Source organism: Anopheles funestus, chromosome 3RL (assembly GCF_943734845.2).
Source record: "Anopheles funestus chromosome 3RL, idAnoFuneDA-416_04, whole genome shotgun sequence".
Lineage (NCBI taxonomy): Eukaryota > Metazoa > Arthropoda > Insecta > Diptera > Culicidae > Anopheles > Anopheles funestus.
The window spans coordinates 46,507,524-46,529,978 of record NC_064599.1 but is presented as its reverse complement, the minus strand read 5'-3'; the positions used below and the strand labels follow the sequence as shown (position 1 = coordinate 46,529,978).

The 22,455-nt window shown below is 35.8% G+C and overlaps 2 protein-coding genes across 2 annotated transcripts; both read right to left on the bottom strand.

Moving 5' to 3' along the window:
* Positions 1-2,714: 2,714 nt before the first annotated feature.
* On the bottom strand, positions 2,715-6,194 carry LOC125768098 (pro-resilin-like). Its single transcript, XM_049435312.1, has 3 exons — positions 5,235-6,194; positions 3,811-4,215; positions 2,715-3,653 (listed from the first exon to the last, which is right to left on the bottom strand). The coding sequence occupies exons 1-3, from the start codon at positions 5,238-5,240 to the stop codon at positions 3,522-3,524; spliced, it is 543 nt and encodes a 180-aa protein (XP_049291269.1). The 5' UTR covers positions 5,241-6,194; the 3' UTR covers positions 2,715-3,521.
* A 10,906-nt stretch (positions 6,195-17,100) lies between these two features.
* On the bottom strand, positions 17,101-20,542 carry LOC125768091 (histidine-rich glycoprotein-like). The gene is made up of 4 exons (XM_049435305.1): positions 20,088-20,542; positions 18,221-18,502; positions 18,004-18,138; positions 17,101-17,927 (listed from the first exon to the last, which is right to left on the bottom strand). Exons 1-4 carry the CDS (start codon positions 20,121-20,123, stop codon positions 17,439-17,441), a joined length of 942 nt encoding a protein of 313 aa, XP_049291262.1. The 5' UTR covers positions 20,124-20,542; the 3' UTR covers positions 17,101-17,438.
* Between the last annotated feature and the right edge of the window lie 1,913 nt (positions 20,543-22,455).

The following is a 22,455-nucleotide window of genomic DNA, read 5'->3' as shown; positions in this document are numbered from 1 at the left end:
ACAACTCCTGCCAAGTATTAGCCACTGGTTTACGTCTTGCATTGTTACTTAACCATTGCACCATGGCCAATAGAGTGGACATTTTATGTACATTACAAAAACTGACATGTCTTGAAAACCTTTTAATCTAGTGTTATTTTATATTAAATTTATTAAGATGTTTTTCTAACGTGTCGCATAATCTACCATTATAATTTGCTATTGTCATTAAATGCAGATTTTAACAAAGTAATCGTTTCGATAGATCCGATGCCTCAGCTGTTCAGATATGAACAAAACATATTTTTGATTGCGTTTTTTTAAATGAAAGTACACTTTTCGTGTGCCATTGCTAATGCAAATACTTACTGAAGAACTTCTTCTTCTTCTTGACGTAACCAAACTTATTGTACCACGTAGCTGCAAGGTCAGTACTTGCTACGGGGAGACGGTCCGGATGCGATTTGAAACCCGGTCTTGCCGTGTGGACCGGTGCAGTTTATCACATGCACCACCGGGCCGCTCCTGAAGAACTAAAACTCACATTACCACGTTATTTGTTTGTTTACTTGTTTTGTTTCTCCAACGGTAAATTATTCATTTTATGCACAGTGTGTGACACAGTGTGTATATGTTTTACTTTAAGCTAAACTTTTTAAAAATACTATCATTTAATCTCGTGCATTTTATTGATAAAATGTTTGAATACATTCTTTTCCTAAAACAACATTTTATTGACCAGATTTTTGATTGAATTGATCAAAAACACTTTTAAACAAAGATTACAATTACATCAAATACATGTAAAAATGCATCGCCCGGCACTCGCGATCAGGGTTGTAAAAAGCGTCCCGAAACGGCTAAAAAGATTAGTAGTGAAACAACCGTCAAGGAGTCAAGCTCAAGCGATCAATAAAGAGCCATCCCTATCATTTACATACATAGCATTTGTCACAAACTCTTCGTTGTCGCTGACGAAAAGGGATGCAGCATGGCCGACATGAGTGATTGTTTGTGAGACCAAATTTGAGGAAAATCTTAAATGACCACGAAGACTTTGGTTTTGAGACGCTTTTTGAGGGATTTGAATGGTTGAAGAAGTTTACAGAAAAGTCTCAACTGTCGTGGATCCTCGGCTTAAGAATTCCATATGAATGGAATGGTCCACTTAAGGCACCTCTCTTCCGCTTAAACACGGTCTCGGTTTTTTTTATCAGTTTTTATCGTTCTCAGTTTTAGCTCACTGTGCCTACTCTGTTCTTGTGGACTATTGGAAAGGATTTTACGCGCTGCGTCGTCCGGTGCCATTCAACATTGATATCATACATTTCTTCAGCAAAAACTGACTATCGGGCTACATTGTTAAAAATAAGTCTAGTAAGGCAGAAATGACCTGCGCGACCTTAAAGTGATTAAGCAGTGGAGAGAGAGAGAGAGAAAGAGAGAGAGATCATACATTTCATGTATGTTCATGTTAGCGTGTGTGTTATTGTAAATGTAAATTGTGCGTGTAAATTATTGTTATTTTTTAAACAGCTTTTAGTTTGCTGATTTGTATAGCTTCGGGTGACAAAAGACGTTTTAATTACCTTACTCGATAAATACAAAATCACTGAATCATTGAAATCATTGAAAAACTTCGTCTTCTTGGCTTAACGACCTTATAGGTGACGCCGGGCATTTCTGGCTTACTAGACTTTTTTTTACCACATAGTCGGATAGTCAGCCCTTGCTACGGGGGACGGTCCGGATGGGATTTGAACCCGGCCCTGCCGTGTGGACCGGCGCCGTTTATCACATACACCACCCGCCCGCCTCGAACTGAAAAACTACTGTTTCTATTAATCAGATATGGTGTTTGTTTATCGTCTACACGAATAACGATTCATCAGTAAAGTCTTGTAACGAAAACTGCCGTAGCTTTCAAAAAAGTATGCTTTGACCAATTAAATTGTGTGACCGTTTCTTGATCAAATTTGAAAAGAGTTGGCTCTGCCCATCATTAACTACGTATAATTTAAAAACCTGACTTTTAAATATTAACTGCAAGTTTTTAATCGACTTTACAGTAATTTGAATTCCTTAACATAACGCATAATGAAAAGCTGTATCGTTACTACAAACGACAAACTCAAAAGATTATCGCTAAAATGAAATAATTCATAGATCAATTTTGAAATATTTCGTGTCTCGTTACGCAGTTCGTGAAAAATAATTGACGAATCGAAACGAATCAACACGCGTGTTGATATTTTTACATGCGGATCCGAGGTTGCTGTTCTCGGCAAAAAGGCGAAAGCTTTTTTTGGAGCTTTGAGCTTTGAATTATTGCAGTCACATGTAGAACAACAACGCTCTGAAATCGAATAGGTTCAGTTCTCTGCTATTTTATATGATAATACTCTGAAGTCATTCAATAAACTTGGACGTTTCACTAGTTTGATAGGCGTATGTCTTTTTTTCAGGAATTCCATCGTGTTACTAAAAGACGAAATTATTTGAGCGACTACAGGATTTTGACTGAAGGACGACAGAACGACTACAAAACAACAGTAAGTCAAAAATATCGTGAAACACTTAAAACGCGTTCAACTTCTTCAATCAACTTCTTTAAACCCGTAGGTTAATGGCATTTTTGTTGACCCTTTTGCATTGGCCAAGTGTTGAGGGAAACGAGGGTTAATATACAAAAAGTGAAAGGATTCTGAATGTAAATAAAACAGTCTAATGTTGAATTATAGTTCATTGTTGAGTTCATTCATGAGACTTGTTGGAAAGTTTATTTTCACGTACAATTAACAAAACATTCCTCTTTTATATGAACTTACTACAACCTAGTACATGTACAAATATATAGACTTTACAGCAGGGACGCCGCAATCCGATAACAAAACGGTGAAACAATATTAACAATTTGACAGAAATCTAAAACATATCTCATGATTTTTACAGTGGCATCTACTGAGAATAGGTGTTTGATTTAGTGTTTGTTGTTTTGCTAATGACAATGTTCTTTCATGCTCTATGGTGTTGTTGTTTTGGAAAGCGTTGACGTATGGTGTTTATCGTTGTTTTTGTTGGTTATGGCAGTACCTTCATCATCGTTATTCTTTTTCCTCGAAAAAAAGCATGATAGTTTATGCTACTTTCATTAAATATTTTGTCTTTTTTTACTCCATCCTCTGCAGAGGGGGTTTTTTTAGATTTGTTTCACATTGCTCTTAATAACTCACTTAAATTGTATTGCAGAGTTGAAACGCTTATGTTCTACTCCTTCATTAAACGTGTTGATCAAAGTTTCTTTTAAACATCGCTTGGGTCGTATCGTAGAAGTGTGGTTATGCTGACTAAAGGATAACTGGCGCATATCAGTTGACACTTCAATGACTGGGGCCTATAACAACATTCTTGTGCTTCATGAAATGACGAGTGCAGTACTTACAATGTTGTCTATTACCTATGAATTTCGTTTAACTACAGCGATACTGTCTGGAAATATCTACAATAACCAATGGGTTGTCGTCGTTGGGATTGCCGGAAAATTATTGATATCCGTTGAACTGGCCGTTACCTCCATATCCACCATTGTTACCATTAGCTCCATTTCCAGTACCAACATCTTCGTAGGTAATGGTTGGACGATATCCGTTCTGGTCAGCTTCATAATTTACAACCTACAAAGAAAAATAAAACAAACAATATGCTAATCAACTAAAGCTTGGTTTCTTTTAACATTTTCTAACGATAAAAATCAGCCTCTTTAAAAACATTTTGATGCAAAAAAAGTAAACTGGCAAACAATAACGTAAAACACACAACAGGATCACTTACTTGCTTGCGACCGTCGGGAAGGAGGACATAGTAGCGTCCAACGGTTCGGTCGCCATCACGAGATTCCATGTGTCCGAAGTCGTTACCGGAAGCGAAGTCCTGCACGTTGTACTCGAATGAGTATTTGGCTGGTTGTGCATTAGCGTCCTCATAGTTGTATCCGCCGTTTCCACCGTTGCCAGAGGGCGATCCGTACTGTTGGGATGGGGCAGGAAAGTTTCCGCCGTTGGAGGCCGAGGGGTAGTTGTAACCATTGTCGTTTGAGTTATAGTTGTAACCATTATTCCCATTGAACGACTGACCGGGGGGCAGGTAGTTGCTCGAAGGAGAGGAAAACCCGTTGCGTGGGGCAGGTGGTTCGGCTGTGACTAGAGCAGCCAAGAAGATTGTAGCGACAACAAAGATCTGTAATTTGTAGGCAAAAAAATAAAACTTTTTGATTTGCAATCTTTAAACAAACTGGAATGACTTTTTTGTTATTCTACCGAGAGAACAAGATAGGTAAGCTGCTCAGTAGGTTTCGGTATGAAATGAAGATTTTTCAGATTTTAAATGATTCAGTCACCTTCACCGATTGGCGATTGGCGTCATGGTTGAGAGCGCTTGTGCTTCGTAAGAACTGTTTTTGCTTGTATATCTACCCATGTGTATGTGTTGTTTAACACATTAGGCTGCTTCAATTTACGTCACTTAATCAACATTGTTCATCAATGGGTGGGTATGGAATAATGTAAAATTGTTTGCAAGACTGACGTGAAACATTTCATGTTTCGTGTGAAACTATCGTTTTCTTTTGTTAGAATACTTCTGTTATACAGAACACCTACTTTCAACGATAGTTTAAATGTGTTTCACCATCGATAACCAGCAGTATTTTAAATAAAGAACAAAGAATAAATTCGGTTCCATCGGTTGCATTCGCTTATACTATTTAGTTTCATGAATGAAGATGATTAATTAAAAAAAATGTAATTTTAGTTAACTGTCTTGATTAATTTTCTGCAACAAAACACGTGGTAGAGGTTGTGATTTGCTTAAAGTAATTGCGAAAAATTTTCATTATTGTGTATTCAATTTTACAACTACTTGTAAATTGCACTATGCTAAGAGTGCATTTATCACATTATGCTTGTAGTTATTTTTTAATACGCTTTCAACACTGCGGTTATTTGTTTATAGTTCATATCACTTTTTAGTAGCTATATGGTTTCATTAACTTGAAATAGTTGTTTTTTAAAACTAATTTTTAAATGCATAGGAATATCATGCAACAAACAAAAAAAAAAACGTTGGAGACTTTGCTGAAGTAATGTTTCATTGCAATTTGACACACACTAATCACTATTAAAAACAAATTTTAAAAAAATTGTCCGTATTATTTATTTTCGATATAATACGTTCCGTTGTACAATTTCATTGCATACCTTCATTTTGTTTGTATTCGTAGAAAATAACTACTATGTCAATTGACTTAATCGTTGGCTTAGTTGCACTGCACTTTTGAGCAAACAGCTCGTTGAAATCAGTATAGCAAATTAGAACAATACACTAAAACAATGCTAACGAATGTATAGAACAAATGTGAAACTTTGCTGGTCTGCACTGTTTGTACTGCGCTCGAGTTTGTGCTCTTGATGATGGTTAATTTGTTTATGGGTTGATACAATCATATCTGCGGTATATATACGTGGTTTCGGCGCAAGATCACAAAATGTGAGCTGAGTGTACTTTCGGTCCAACAAAGTTTACTAAGTAAATGAATCTTCTTTGCAAATGCTGTCTCTTTTTGGTCAATGGCTTACCGCAAAAGATTCGGTTGAACGCAGTTACTACGGGAAACGGGCATTTTCGCGCCTTCTAAAAGCGTGCCGAGAAAGGCTTCCCAAACTGAGCTGAAAAATGAGTTGGGTGAGAAGGAAGGAACGAATAAACGAGCATGGCCATCGCAAAACGCGTGCATCTCGCTTTTGAAGAAGTAAAAAATGTTGCATATCTAAAAAAATGAATAAAAACTAGAGAACGTTCGCCGGCTGTACATCAGCTGTAGAGATTGAAGAAGATCAAAAGAGAATGGAGTACTCATCAGACCACTCTCTGAAAGGAAGGGAGTACTTCACGAGCACTAGTCGCAACACGCGCTTGTCGTGCGCAAAGGGAAGGAATCCGAGCTCAACCCGAAAGCTAAGCCAGACAAAAAGTTTGGGGTAGCTTCGTAAGGCGAGAACCTCACCGTTTTCATCTTAAACATCGCATCAGTTTAAGAGATTATCAGACACCTTAACGAAGCTCTCACTCATTGTCCACACATCCGTATCAACGTATTGCAGTAAGATTAGGTCTGGCAGAATCTTTCACAGAACAGCCTATGGGAAAAGTAGACCATATGACATTATTTGTGGGGTCATCACAGTGCCCTAGGTAGTACTGTAAACTGTTCGTATGAAGCATTCATGTGTGGCGTACAGCAAGCATTTTACTTGTAATAATCATGGGACACTGTGTAGAAAAGCTTCACAACTCTTTTGTAATAGTTTATTCTTTATGTATTTGAACAATACGAAAACGTTGAAGCTATGTCGCTCTATATAGTTTTTTTTCACACAATGATCAGGCGATATGGTTACTGCCTAAAAAGCCAGTAGTGCAGCCGTCGTTTTTTCTTCGTTGCATACATGTTTATCAATACCTCTTGATTAAAAATAATTCATTCAAAATATTATCCATATTTTTTAATTAAAAATAATGCATACATGTTTTGAAACTTGATGCTAAAACATCAAACATTCAAATACTGAATTAATAAAATGAAATTTGTTTTTGACAAGAATTTTATGAGATTTTAGGACTTTGAAACAGGTAAATATAAAGTGCAAAACATTAACTTACACATTTATTTTTCTATAAAACCAAATTCATTTTTTAATTTTTTTTCCAATACATTCTTTTTCAACTACTTTTTTTTACACATCTTTCTTACTGAGATATTTTATAAAAGCATAAGCAGGTAATTTGGCATTTACTTATCAGCGACTTCAATGTTTAAATATCTTGGAAAAATGTTTATTTAACTTATAATATATTTTTACTTTGTGTTACATCGAAATTTAATGAAATATTTTATTTTGTAATTACCAACACTCCCATTATGTTTGACACCACTTTTTAAAGTCACAATCCGCATCGCTTCCACCTCTATTGTTTTTATAATCTTGAGTATAGACGTCGGCATGAATTGCATTGCACAGTTTGGTGTTGATCCGTGCAAATGTTTAAGTAATTATTAATTAATTCTTTCGACTGAATGAACCACTTCGTTAGTCTGTACTTTCATGCTTGAAAATGGAGCGGCAATTTATTTAAGGCGATTACGGCGGTGCGATACCAGAGAAAACGTCTGAAATTAACTTCAACCATTAGGGTGAAATAAAAAATGTTCACAAATAACTAACTATGCGGTTACCAGTGTTACGTTGAACGTTCACTTAAGTTTTCCAAAACTATTACCATTCTCAGAAAACTAACTGTTCGACCAGAATCGTAAGAAACTTAAAATTACGTAAAATGTGCTTAATGTGTTTAAAGCCTCAATGGGTGCATAGCTTTGCACCATAAATTTATGATGGTCTGCATCCAAAACAGCAGCCGTGAAGAGCGGTTCGTATTTCTGATTGCATCTTCTGGAGCAATCTTCGTACGTGCAAATTGATATGAAATAGAATGTGCAACAGGTGTTCCAAACGCTATCCCTTTTAACGGAGCGTATAAACGGTTACGAAAATCTGTGTGTTCAATTGCTATTAGTACATCCACTAACCGGTTGAACTTGAACAAACAGCGTGGGCTGAAAGTCTGTCATTTTGTGGTGTCATTGAATTAGTCAATTACTCGAACGTAAATTAATATTTTGCTCGATATTTTACAATCTAGTAACAGGCAACGTAAAAGGTGATTGTAACCGCCAAGTTGCTTGAATAAGACAATTTTGTAGCATAAAATAATGATTATATGTTTGCAGGTTTCAAATCGAGTTTTTAATTTATTTAAATAAATATTATTACTATTATTAATTATAGTTATATTGATTATAATAAATATTATTACTCGAATAATGAAAACCAACCACCAACTGAAATGTTTTCACCTAAGGATCTTTCAGTTATTTTACCTCATTGTACCTCATTTTACCTCATATGTATTGTGAAAGCCATGTCAGCAGAAAAAAAAAACATAAAAGCATTATTGCAAACATAAATAAATTACCGAACGTAGCTCACTGACCAACAGGTTAACAACTGCCGAAATCACGAATCTTACAGTTGACCTTTCAGTAATACTCTTTGTTGTGTTTCTGTTTTGATTTATGAAACCAACGTTTTGAAACTGGAACAATCGATACCCAAGCATGGCGATTTGAACTGATGGGGGTTAGTTGAACCATACTGATGATGATTATCATGAGAATCACTGAACCTAGGTTAGCATTCCTGCTGACAATCAAAAGTGGAGTAACATGCTGGAGAAACAAGCACTAGTTCTATATCGATGATATCAACAATTTGGCGGCAGGTGAGTGGCTGAATACACAAATCAAATTGACAAATCAGAGGTTTTTGGTAGGTGAATTACACTTGTGTTCATACTGCAAAACTAACTAAACTTAGTTTACGTAGTTCACGTAACGTAGTTTACACCTTCAAATAAATAGATGCGATTTAAAAATTGAAAATAAATAAATCATCAGATTGATGACACATCACTTTTCTGTACAATGCGGTACAATGGGTTAAAAAGTTTTAATATAAAATTTTATGAGAAAACTGTCTAATTGAAACGTGTGCATTTATGATTAAATACAATAAAATAGCCACTCTAATAATTCACAGATTTGTAGGAGGATTGTAAGTCTACTGGCCAGAAGTGTGATGGTAATTTACCTTTGTCATTTAATATTATTTGTTTCCGATTATAAGGAGGTAGTGGCGTTTTTAATCGTAGCGCCTGTATGAAGCAAGCCATGCGCAGTAAGGTGACGGAATGTTTATAATGAAGTTCAATTATTGTACCTCAGTCAGAAGGACAGTCTTTCGCTAAACTCTTAATTGATCGTTTAATTTTGAAACGTATAATTTATTGTCCAAAAATGGTGCTAAAGTGTCGATTCTCTTCCTTGAAATACGAAGTTTGTAACATTGCCTATCGTGAGAGGAAAAGACAGAGAGAGAAAGAGAGAGAGAGAAAAAAAAAAAGAAAGAGAGAAGAGATTGGGAGGGATAGAAGTATCGAAATTGTACCTTAGCGTGCTTGAGGTCCATCCATTCAAAAACGACACAACAAAAGTAAGCTCATTTCTTTCCATTGCCCAACGTATGAAAAATGCTTAAAAATATTGAAAGATGTCTGTGATGCGACAAACTGACTAATAAATATCAAAATAAACCATACCAGCAGACAGGAAAAAATGCAGACCGTGTCCGTTGGGAATGGTTGCAATGCAATTACCTAGCGCATGTGTTTAAGAGGTACTTTCATTTTCAGTAAGGTTATCTCTCTGTTTCGAAGGAATATGATTTTATTGACAGATTGTTGCCGTTAAGAAACCCATAGAAGGTACTATCACACAATGCAGATGACCTTGAAAACTACGTATGGTCATATGACACAATGCTTCGAATTTATCAAAAGGAGCATGGATTGATTCCAAGACAGTTCGCCTCATCAATTGTTCTCTGTGCCATTTTTTTCCATTACATTAGAAGCGAAACAAGATGTGGATGAGACTCCATCGAGTGTAATTAGTGCATTAGTTTCTCATGAACATTAATTATACACCGAGTGGACAAGGAATGAGCGTAATGAGAGAATTACATCAAATAAAGTATATGAACACTTCGTTGTGTTTATAGAAGTACTTTGGATCTAAATTAATGTTGGTCTATTAATAAAAATCGTCATATAACTTTCCTACTTTTATCAACATGAAAACCACGACCTTCAGATGAACTGCAATCGTAAAATAGCGATATCGTGTACAGTTAGTTTTCTCCATCTTCCGCGTTTCAAAGATATATTTTCCTGTTTCGTTACGCCGAAGCTGTCAATAAAAATAATTCGATAGTCAAGCGTTGAAGTATTGCAGTACATCAAAACCGTGCTTATCAGCTTATTCATGGCATTCTTTTAATTTGACGAAATAATACTTACAGAAAGCAAAATTATATCACAAATTTACAAACCTATCTAGCATACCTAACTCGATGTCAATTTTGCACCGCAACGAATACCAAAAAAACCAACCCAATACCGTTCGGGGCTGAAATTATAAGTGTTACGAGCAAAACATGTACATCCAGCGTAAATCTGCGTATAATCTTTTTTTGTTTGAAGTTGCTCGTAGCGCTTAATGGTCGTAGAAAAACATGATATGTACGTTTTCAAAAAAATAAAAATAAATAATAAATAAACTGAAAAGAAACCTGTCAATGATATCCTACATAAATTATAAAATGTAAGGTATATGAACACAATTGCAATGATCGATCAAAGCTGCTTTACCACAATGAACGTTTCATTCACGATCACAACAATTAGTTAACGCAATAATTGATGATATTCTTGCGCGGAGCATGGTTGGAGGTTGAACATGAAAGGAAGCTCTTCTCCCAGCGAAGGACTAGATCTCTGTTTCGTTTTGGCTCTAAGTGGTTTACAGATACCACAGAACGTGACCCTGAAGAAGGTGGTAGAGTATGAATGAACTTGAAATACTTCGCGGTGCTAATAGTTCGTACGCTATTTGAATGTCTTCAGAGTGTTTGGTAAATAGATTTCCTTTTACCTGTCTACGCTGACCCTAGATACATCAAATGGTGAATGTGAAAAAGCAATACGGTCATTCATGCCGGATGAAGTATTCAATTCATTATTTTGGAACATGGAACATTTTATGTGCTTTGTTACAGCATACACGCAAGTAGATAATCTCGTGGGTTATGGGTTCATAACAAATCTCGAACCAATTTCTGGAAAGAGTAACTACATGGTTGCCTTACAAATATTATTATTTTTGCCTGAAATATAAATAAATAATAGCGTGTACATTGTTCCGATTAGCACAATCAAATAGGTTATTAAACAATTTTTTTAATGATTACACAAAGCGATGGGACCAATCATGCATCCGATAGCATCCGATTCGACTTTGCTGGACTATTTTTACACTCTAAAATTGTAGCAAAAGATTAGGGAGTCTTTCATTTGTATGTCACTCTCGCTCATTCACCCGAGTGATGCACTGGCTTGCATTGTTAATGCTTTGCATTTGCCCAAGATCGCGATAGAGTTGATGGCACCGAGCAAGAAACCTGTGCCTGTGAATTGAAATCATTAATCTGATTGAGCCATATACTAATACTTTGCGGTACAGCAGAGTGTTGAAGTGATGTGACGTGATGCTGGGACAAATGCAGAAATTTTTGCTCGAACGGCACGGCAAACGAAAGGGAAAACGTTTTATGAATGTGACGGTAAGGTTGTTGTAACAAGGTTGTGGTATGCAACGAGTAGCAAATTGAAGCTCAGTAAAACTGACAGAGAAACGTTTCTAGCAACTCCCACGTCAAGCTGCTCTATGAAATATTGCCGTAAAATAAAAAGCCACCATCATTGCGTCAAGAAAGTGAATAACTAAAGAACTATTCAAAATAAAGTAAAACTTTTAATTGAAACGGGTACAGAAAATGTACGTTGTTGCTTAGAGGTTTTGCGATTTTTGCATTATTTACTATGTTTTGTAGACCTCATTTGAGAAGTTTTAACAATTAGTATTTATATGTAGCAAATAGTGTATGTAATATTCTTATGCAATTCAACTTATCAATCTAATGAATTATTTCAAATATTAGGTTTAGCTGCTATATGCACTCTAGTCCTGCGTTCATTTGTTGTAAGCTATTTTGAAAGTTACCAATCTATCCAACTGTGAGAAAAGTATAATAAAATTAAGGAATCCTATTGCACAAATGTTCTCAGTAAGAATTTCAAGGTCAAGGGTTCCAGTCAACTTCAATTCGAGTTTCTTAAACATAAAAGACGACGAGCGTTAAACGTTACGCTCGTACTGAGAACCACAGACAGTTATATAGTGCAACATTTTCAACAGTTTCCAGTCGCATCTGGACAGATGCCGTTACAGGTTTACGTCAATAAAATAAATATGAAACAAAGGCTTCTGGGTGGTCTTTTCGTCATTTCGTATCTCTTCGTAACACCGAAGTCTGAATTTTAGCTGATATCCCATAGGAAGGAATGATCCGAATATGCGATTCATGTAAGTTTAGTAAGATATTGTATGGACACATCTCACATCAAGCACAAACAAAGGAAGGATATGTGGCATACATGAATGTAAATAAAATGAAAATTATTAATTTGTTGGAGTGGTCCAAATGTGGATAATGGTCTAAAAATGGATAATGGTCTAAATAACGCGAATATATCGTAAATAACAGTATTTTCGAGCATACAAAGTAATAGCAACATTTCTATATGAAAAAGCACAATAAAACTTGAGATGAAGAACGATATTGATTGTTAACTACACATTTCATTTCCTTACTATTTATTGAAACATTCAGTAATATTGATTGGTGTGCGATATATGATTCAAATTGGTGATTTTAGAAACTAATATAATATAGGTAGTCTCATTTTGGGTGTTCTTCTGATTAAAATGGTATATTCCTTTTCAAATAGTGTTGTATTTACCATGCAAAGAGCAATTCTTGACCATTTTTATTAATTCAGCACCTGTCATGTAATAAAACAACCATATTGCACCCAATTATGCTCGTCTGAACCCAAAAAGTGTCCATGAACTTAACTAGTTTTGGGATTTAGACGGCGTCAAACGCTTGGGAAAAGTCTGTAATAGTTTGGTTGAAACCGGGTTATCCCACGACACGGGCGGTCGTCATCGCCCCCAAATCCAAATCCGTTTCGAAACATGTTCAATCTGACATTTGCGCGCGAAAATCATCACTGTACAACCTTCAATTAGTACTCATTTGGTGCTTAGTTGTTTAAACAAATGTAGACTTCTGCCGAGAGGGAAGCTGTAACCAATATTTGACCAATCATATACTTTCAGATTTTTCATATTGCCGAAGTCTATTTCTAGCTCCCCTCTCTTCTCACCTTTCTAATTCTCCTCATGCCGTGCTGATCAGCTAAAACGCCAGCTAATGTAAAGGTATGCGAGTTCGACGGAATCCAAATTACTTAAAAACAATCTATACCTGATGTTAAGTGAGAGGTCTCTCCGTGCGTAAAAAGCTACGTCTTTGAGCTAAGGTGATCTTCGCCTAATCTGAGCATATCGAACTTGATCATGTAATGGTTTCACGTGACTGTTCTCCAAATTTACAACAGTCGATATAAAACAAATTCAATCATAATACATTTCACGCTGTTTGCTATAATTTACCGGTATGCACATACAAGCATTATCTTGTACATACATCTTGTACATCGTATATATCGTCGATGTGCCACCAAAAAGCAGATGTATTATACCCATTTAATTAATAATTACAATTTAATCTACCATCAGCTCATCAACCATTAAAAACAGATGCTACACAGGGGCAGAAAACGATGAGTTTTCGATAGGCTGTTGATGCGAGTGTCAAAGCTATTTCTTTCATAACCTTGTGACCCACCCTAAGGGTACCAACAAATTGCAATGAACGTCAGCAGCAATAGACTAGAGTGAATTTTTGCAATCGTTTGCAAGGCAGGCAGTGCAAATGGAGCAACTTTCCAAATTATGCACTAAGTAAGCAAACAGAACGGAAGGTTCCCTTTGCTAGAAGACTCAGTTGGACTTAAACAGCCACATTTTGAAAGTATTTTCCTACAAGCTTCATGATTACCATTATGGCAGTCTGGCAGACGTGCTATGCCATCTCGCAGCTTCGTAACGTACTGAGGAATCGGAGCTACGCAGTGAGCTGTCTAGAAAAAGATGCGGTTCAGGTCAAGGTTCACAGAAGTGTGCTCTGATTCAGATGGTAAATGTCGTTTTTTGTCATAATCGAAATCACTCGACGTCATCGCAAAACGTTCCATTCCGCAGACTCAGTTCCATTCTAGCACATTCAACAGTTTAATAAACCAATATGGATGATTCTTGAACGAGATGATGATTTACTTTTGACAGGTAGTTATATTAAAAATGACAAAAAACGCATCAGGAGAGCAAATATATGGTCAGCTGAATTTAATTTAATAACTAACAAATAACGATTTTTTTACCTATACTGGAATTCAGTCTATTCACCATTTGTACTGTGCAATATGGTGTGGCTATTCTATATGGCGCAAGTTTCATGAGTAACGTTATGCGTTACATGACAAAATAATTATACTAAAGAATATATTTTTAATAATAAGTTGTGATATAATATATAAGACAGTTTCGTTACTAAGAAGATACAATACCAAGCATCTAAAGAAAATGTTAAGCTGAACTAATCTTAACAATGTGTTAATTGATCATTTTTCTCAACACAGCGTTAGCTTCAGATGGCGGTCGGAGAATCATGGGTATGAATGAAAAGTATTTTTTTAGAAAAACAATCATAACTGTGATTGTCGAATACGTCGAATAATAGTTTTAGTAGTATAGAGTTCATTGATGTAAATGCAAAAACATATTTACTGCTTTAAAATAACGACATGCTCAACTAGTGGTAACTATCTAAATAGTATCCGTTAAAAATGGTGCCGGAAATATTTTTCTTCATTTCCTTTGCCATGTTTTTTTTTTGCTAAAACAAATGTTTCAAAGCACTTTTCATCATTGTGAAGGTGAAGAGAATGGAAGATTTGTAATGATTTATGTGTACCATCCTTCTAATGTTTTTTGTTGAGCTTAGTGAACAGTGCTACTAAAAAACACTTTACAAAATTATCGAAGTTTACCCGTGCAGCTTTGATGTATTGTTTAGACGTTTAGTTTAAACTATTTTTAATTTAATTGACCCTCGATATAAGCTTTGACTGTGCAACGCATCGTTAATACAGGTAGAATTGAGTGTGCGGTAGAAGTATAGTAAATGCGTTCGTGAATGCTTCACTTAATACAGTGAATGCGATACTGGTTTGAAATGTTGAGATGGGTGACTGAAAATACCAAAGACGAGGAAAGGAAGTAGTTGTTTTCGTTAACGACCGGACACACTATTTCTATCGATCAATGGATGTAACTTATGGCGCACTGAAAAGAGCATAATTTTCATGCTACCATCAGAAATAAACTAGCATGGAAGGGACTCATCGGCATCATAAAAATGCCCTTGATCTTTGTGACACATAGTAAAAGGAACTGCGTGACAAATTGAATTTCATTAAATGACCTTCTATATTTTCCTTGATTGTCGAATCAAATAATATTTTATTTTTTTATTTTATTTTACATGATCACAGCTTTAGCCGTATTACCAGCCGCAGAGGGCTGAAGTAAGAATCGAATAATATACATTAATTGAAAAAAACTCTTTTAACTCTGACGCAAACATACTCTTTAAACCACAATATAAGTTATATATTCCTTAGGCCACGCTCAGGACCAGATTATTAATGCTAATGTTTTCCATAACTACCAATAAAGCGAAATTCCCTGGTTAAATCTTGCATGTAATTAGTAATTAATCAGCAATAATCTTTATTAAACTAATTTCTTAAACGTTAACTATAATTCATAGTTGTTTTCAGTAATACTACTTACTTTTCAGTAATTCAATAAAACCTAAAGTGAGTGTTAAGTAAGTAAAAATCGAGATAAGTGTGTGAATAATAAAAAAAAAAGTTGTGTAGTGATTTGCATATGGAATTGGCGCTTTGCACGGAAGGACCTGATATTAAATCCCAATCGTCAAGGAAAGCCAGAAATACCTCCTGAAGTGCCAGAAAAGGAGAAGAAGTTTCACAACAGAAGCAGAAGAAGTTGTTTTTATTAGGCCCACTACAGACGGGCCGCGGTAGATGCTGTACCGCAGAAAACACGTATAACTTCGGTACAAAATCTGTCAAACAGGCATTTCATCCGAACGCGGTACCGCGGAAACGCAAAATTGTTGAACATCTACAGCTCTGCGAAACAGCACCCGCGTTTGGAGGCGCGTCGATTTGACAGCCAGACTGTTATAAAAGTATGACATTGACAACACAAGTTGTCGCGGCCTGTCTGTAGTGGGCCTTAGTAATATCATTTTGATCAAGAATGATAATAGGTTATTTAAAAAATTTCAATTGATCAACGATTTTCTCTAATCACCACACGGATCAAAATTGAACATTCAAACTGTTTGCTATAAAACTTTAATTACAAAACGCATGTTTAAGAGAAAAGCTGGGTATGCCGGGTAAACTAGTTAATGTATAAAAGTTTTATCGTTTGGTAAGTTTTTAAACTAGAAAAGTTTAATTAATGGCAAAAAGATACCCAACGACATAAAACAGACACACAGACTGCCAAATATCACAAAAAGTAACACAGGAAAAAGCTCAACAAAAGTTTGATTTCACATTATAATTACATATTACTGTAGCACAGTGCAAATTGTTGAATTCCCTGATTTGGTAGTGCAAATAACTATTTGCTCTGAGTTAAAAAAAGGTATGACGCACTCGCTATTCCTGTAAAAGATGATCTTCGGATGCACAAGCACAAGTCTCCTTTCCAATTCGTTCGAACAATTTCGAACGACTTATGCTGGCGCATCATCACAGTTGTGCAACCTATTTGGCTTCTAACGTTTCGTACAGATTGCAGTTGGAAAGAATGTGCAAATAACGAATTGCTTTGCGCGCTTACCTGTAAAATATGACGTCAATTATGTTTTGACAGCACGAATCACGTCGACGATGGACTCTAAATCTCGATGCTGCTTGATTCAGGTGTAGCAATGGATGGTGAATGAACCGGGCTAAACCTACCAAAGAGTCGTCTCTATAGGTGATTGAATCACGTGCATGCTATAGAAAGTATTGTTACAAATTCCCTAGAACCAATGCCCATGTAACGGGAATAGCTAGGCATCATAAGATATTGTTGAATTTTTGTATGTTTCTCCACTTATGCGCAGATGTAAGTATAGCATACATCGAATAACCAGCAAGTTAGGTCAATGGTTTAGCTTCTTGAGCGTTTGTGAACACTTCTTCTTATTTATATACAACATTATCAGCTAACGTCATCAAGTCATAAAAGTAACACACCGTACACTAATGTTGCTTTTAAGTCCTTCGTTATGTGAGGACGCATGTATTGCATATGCTTATAAGCTTATAAATTAGCTGCTGTTCGTATTACATTAGCGTTGGTTAATGACCTATATAATACAAATCATTTGTCTAGTACAGTGTCTTGATACTGTCTCAGTGTCTATTACAGGGACAAGCGAAGTGAAGCATAAGAAACGGAAACTGAGTGATTCATGTTTTCGAAACATCATATCCGATTCTTCGATTCTTAAACGTTATTTCCAATGCATTAATCCGTTTTCTGATCCGTATTTTCTGTTTCACCAAAGCATTTTGCACGCAATGCATTCTAGGCTTTCATAGATCTAGTGATAGCCATTGTGACGATGATTATTGCTGTTATGGTGATTCGAGGAGTGTTGGTGGTTGTTAATATTGCTGCTTCTTCTGCGGTGGTGACCATTATGTCCGTTATGGTGATGCCCATTATGACTGTTGTGACCGTTATGTCCGTGCCCGTGTCCATGACCATGTCCGTTTCCATGGTTCTCGTGAGCATTGCTATCATAGCCCCGATGGCTGTCGTGAATTCCGTGATCAGCTCGACTATGTCCATTATCGTGGCCATGCGAGTCGTACTCATTCGAGCCATGTCCAATACCGTTATGCTCGAAATCGTGATGTGATTCCCTAGGGTAACCAAGTTGTGTATGTGGAGTTTCCTTTGGGTACCCATCATGTCCATGCTCGTGTCCGTGCTCATGAGGATGATCATGATGATGCGGATGTTCATCTCCTCCTTCGTAGGTTATCTTCGGTCTATATCCCTTGTGATCTGCCTCGTACTCTACAATCTGTACATTCACAGCAATTAATAAAAGTATTTAATGACATTCATATCTTGAATAAACAATGCTTCTGACACATTACCTGTCGACGACCATCAGGAAGTAACACATTATATTTTCCAGTGGTGTAGTCTCCATCACGCATTTCTTCATGACCGAAAGACAGATCAGCATCTTCGTCATCGACTTCGTAGCTAAACTCATACTTGGCCGGTTCCTTTAATTACGCGAAATATACATTATATAGAGGTCATAGCTTAGAATGGTGTACAACATATACTACAACAATTGTTAGTTACATCTTCAAAGGATCCGCTATCATCGTGGTTATCATGGTGATCGTGATGGTCTTCGTACTCGTGATGATCTGGATGAAACCCAGACTGATGATGAGGGGGACCGTAACTTGAATCGGGAGTTCCATAGCTGCTCGATGGTGGTACTAAATCCGTATGGTGATCGTCATGATGCCCACCTTCTCCACCGTGACCATGACCATGAGCGGGCGGTAAGTATGAGTTGATTGGAGCCTCGGCCTTAACTCTCATAATTACAGAAACCAACAGAAAATAGCAGCAATGCTACAGAGAAGTTGAGTATAATTCGCTATAATAGTTAAACTTGGAAAAAGCTCTTTCTTTCAAAGCTTTCAATTATAGGAAAGCTTTTCATGTGCTTTGCTAAGCTTTTATGCGGTATAGAGTAAACTTTGACGTGCCTTAACGGGTGACGACAGTTGAGACTTTTCCTCAAACTCCCTCAGTTACTCAAATCCCCCAAAAAGCGTCTCAAAATCAAAGTGTCCTTGGACTTTTGAGGTTTCCCTCAAATTTGGTTTCACAAACAATCACTTATGGCGGCAATTCTGCTTCTCTTTTCGTCAGCGACAACAAACAATATGCTACAAATGCTATGTATTTTATATAATTGAAATCTTGGAATGGAAAATATGCTCAATAAAAATTTGTGTTAAGAAAAAGAATGTAAATAAACTTTTTATCAATTAAATGAACGAGATTCAAGGATAATATTTCGGTTAAAAAGTATAAGTTTGTTATTAAAACGTATACGATCACACAAGGAACAATTTACAATTGCAGAAACAAAAAACCAAACCAAACAACAAATTCGGGCATTAAATTATAATTAACGAAACGATTTTTAAAAAGTTGCTAGATTTTCCTAAAAATGCAAAATCACTCAAAATCTCTCGTGAGTTTCTGAAGTTTACAGCTCTGAGAAAATTCTCAACCGTCGTTCCCCGTGTGCCTGAGATTGTAGGGCCACAAACAAAACTCATTTTTTTACGTATTTGGACTCCTCTTGTTGAGTTTATTTTCACAAAATATTTAAAAAAAATCCAGCTAGAGACTTGAAAAATGTAGATGGTTGAGAAATACTAAAAATTTTCAAAAAATGTCCGACAAAAATTGTCTATTAACTGGAGTATACAAAATTTGTATTGATTTTATAAAAAAAAATCGTTAATTGGTAGTTACCAACACAACAAATGACCCGTCCGTTTGTTAACCCTTAAATTTAACACAGGACTGGGAATACAATCCTATAAGGGCCTAACTTCCGTACGCCGAACTGACTATAAGTCAAAGAAAGCCAGTAATTCCCTGATCTTTTGAGGTTGACATGCAACAAAAGAAGAAGAATTGGTGTCAAAGTACCTATTAAACTTTCGAAATCTTTTCTGTTTTTGCATTCACTCTCAACTGGTTTGTAGTTATGCGATATTATAAAAAAAAAAACATTTTTAGAGACAAGTTTCACTAAATCTGTTTTAAGTTTCTTTAACACTGAATTGTTTACTAAAATTACGTACTAAATCTTTATAGTGTTACTAAAGGAAACGAATATATTTGTCAATTGACAAAGAAATCCTTTACGAAATACAACATTTCTGTTTTCATTGGAATAAGATCCAACCTACACAAGCACCAAATTTTAAAAAAGCTTCGATTCTTATGAATAATTCGTCTGGGCTATCCGTGTAGCAGAACAAAGAAAACTATTTTGTAAACTTTATCCCTCGAAATCCCTCGAGATACGAGATGAGGAAAATATTACGAGTTATGAAAAAATAGGAATTGTTTCTATGATTCATACTATCATGCTTTGAATAAGTTTGCTATAGTATTACTATATCACTTTTACCTTTGGCACACTTGCACATTTTATTAATTTTAGCATTTCTATGATGTTTATTGTATTTTAAACTAGTTTTCTTCCCAAAAATCACAAATATCAGCTATTGCTGAACTATCCACACACAACTATGAAACTAGTTTTGAGTAGATTCAATTATGCTGTACACTTTTTTACACATTTGTTCACGCACAGTAAAACCTGTAAGAAACAAGGTAATATGCAATACTGCACTAGCTAGTTTCACTTATCTAGCAGCCAAATAACCGAATACTGACTGATTGGAGCCATTCGCCAAACTATTTATACGAAGTTCTTGTTCCAATTTCAATCACTTTATACCTCTCACCGGTAAAACAGTATCATGATCTACAATTGATCTTCTTCAATTGAAAAAAATCCTACTAGAGTCTCTACGTACTAAAGCTCCCTACCAGATCCTCATTAGTGTGAAGAAGAAGCATTGTCAAGCTGTTTGGTGATGGTAATGGTGGCAAATTGATGACAACATTTGCCAACACTAGTCAGATGGATAGCATTCTAACGATGTCCCATCACCAAAAGCAAATCTACAATCGCTTAACTTTGAATGAACTGATTACGAAAAATAAACTGAAGATTCGACTTGGTGATTGCATCGTGATTTACGTTAAAGATTAGCAACCAGCCCCACATCACTGTGGTTGATTATAGATCGCATCCCCACATTTTCTCAACAGTGTGATTGGTTTCGATTCATACAATGCCGGCCGGCCAGTCACAAACATGCTGCAATATAGCAATTTATCAAACCTATGCAATTGATAGCCGTTCACTAGAAGGCATGCAAGTTTAAATGCTCGTGGAATTATTTCTAGACCACGATTATTGGGGTTTCATTTATTGCGGTTAAATGGTTGTTAGTGATGAATGTATAAAAACAAATTAAACAGTGAATCTATCAAACTATTAGTACTCAAAAATAATGTAGATATGTTTCAATTACTTACCCGTCTTGGAACAGATTAATGAAAAACTAATTACGGTGAATATCTGAAAAAAATTCTATCAGTATCAGCATTACCATTTTCAAATATATTTTGCTTTATTAAGAACTTGCATTATTAGTTGTTCATGGAGGTGCAAGAATAGGTAAATCGTGTCTTAAGACTGGTGACTTCTAAAACCATCCGGATTATGGGTTGCTCAGTTGTGTATATGTAGGCCCTTAAATCCTGACAAAAGTCGCTCAGTTCCTATCTATACAGTTGCTCTGTTGCAAAGATTGATCTATTCAGCTACGTGATACAATTCACGATGGTAACGGTCTAGTCGATCGTTACGTCAATCAGAATCAATGATAACATGTTTTGATTTCTAATATATTGCTACAAAAGTATAGGAGCTGTAATTATTAATATAAAAATTTACCGTTTATTGCATCATCAGCTTTAATTGTTATTGTATCTTTTTTCAAACCTCGCTAAGGTTAATGAAGGTATAATTATACCATTACTCTAATTGTGTGTACTGTAATTTATATCGTTGATACAGGTATAAATTACTATTCCATAGTAATTCCAAATTACTATACCAGAAATAAAGCTGCTTCTCTAACAATTGTGAGACGTGGTAGACGGTTTAAATTTTAAAGTCAGTTTTGGTGCAAAATGGAGAATAGTTACACTGTGTATATGATATTTGGAATACTAATTTATGTGTTCATTCAACAAGTTTCAACTGGAAATGACAAGGATTACGATCTGAGAATTACTAAATTTCAATGCATTGATACGCCTTATCAGCGAAGCGTGTTGCATTACTGCAAAACTGTAGTTCGGCGCAATCAACCAACTATTCTGAATTTGTCAATAACGGTTCCGGAAAGCTTCAATTTTCTCAAAATGAAATTTCTTTTGGAATACAAATTTACTACTTTTCGGCCTTTATTCTTCGACTTAGAAAAGGAACTTTGTGAGTTTTTGTCATCAAAAACACGAGATCCTGCCTCAGAAATTGCATATAAAGTGGTGTTCGAAAAGTTCAAAGATATAGCGAAACCTTGTCCGCACGGTGTATGTAATTCCATGGAAAGAAGATATTTTTTTCACTAGATCGATAAATCTCCGAAATTAAGCGATGTTAACAATTTTTCTCATTTTCAGAACCGTACATACAGCTTCGAATATTGGGTGGATCCTCAGAATTTGCCAAAATCTGTGCCTGCTGGTGATTATCGATTGACTACAATTTTCTCTTTTAAAGACAACGTGAATATGATAAAATTGCACACATACGGTACAACAAGGAGAAAAGGAATTTTCCGATCTATGATTGAATGATGAATTACCCACAAAGTGTTATATGATAAATGTGACATATTAAATTGATTGACTAT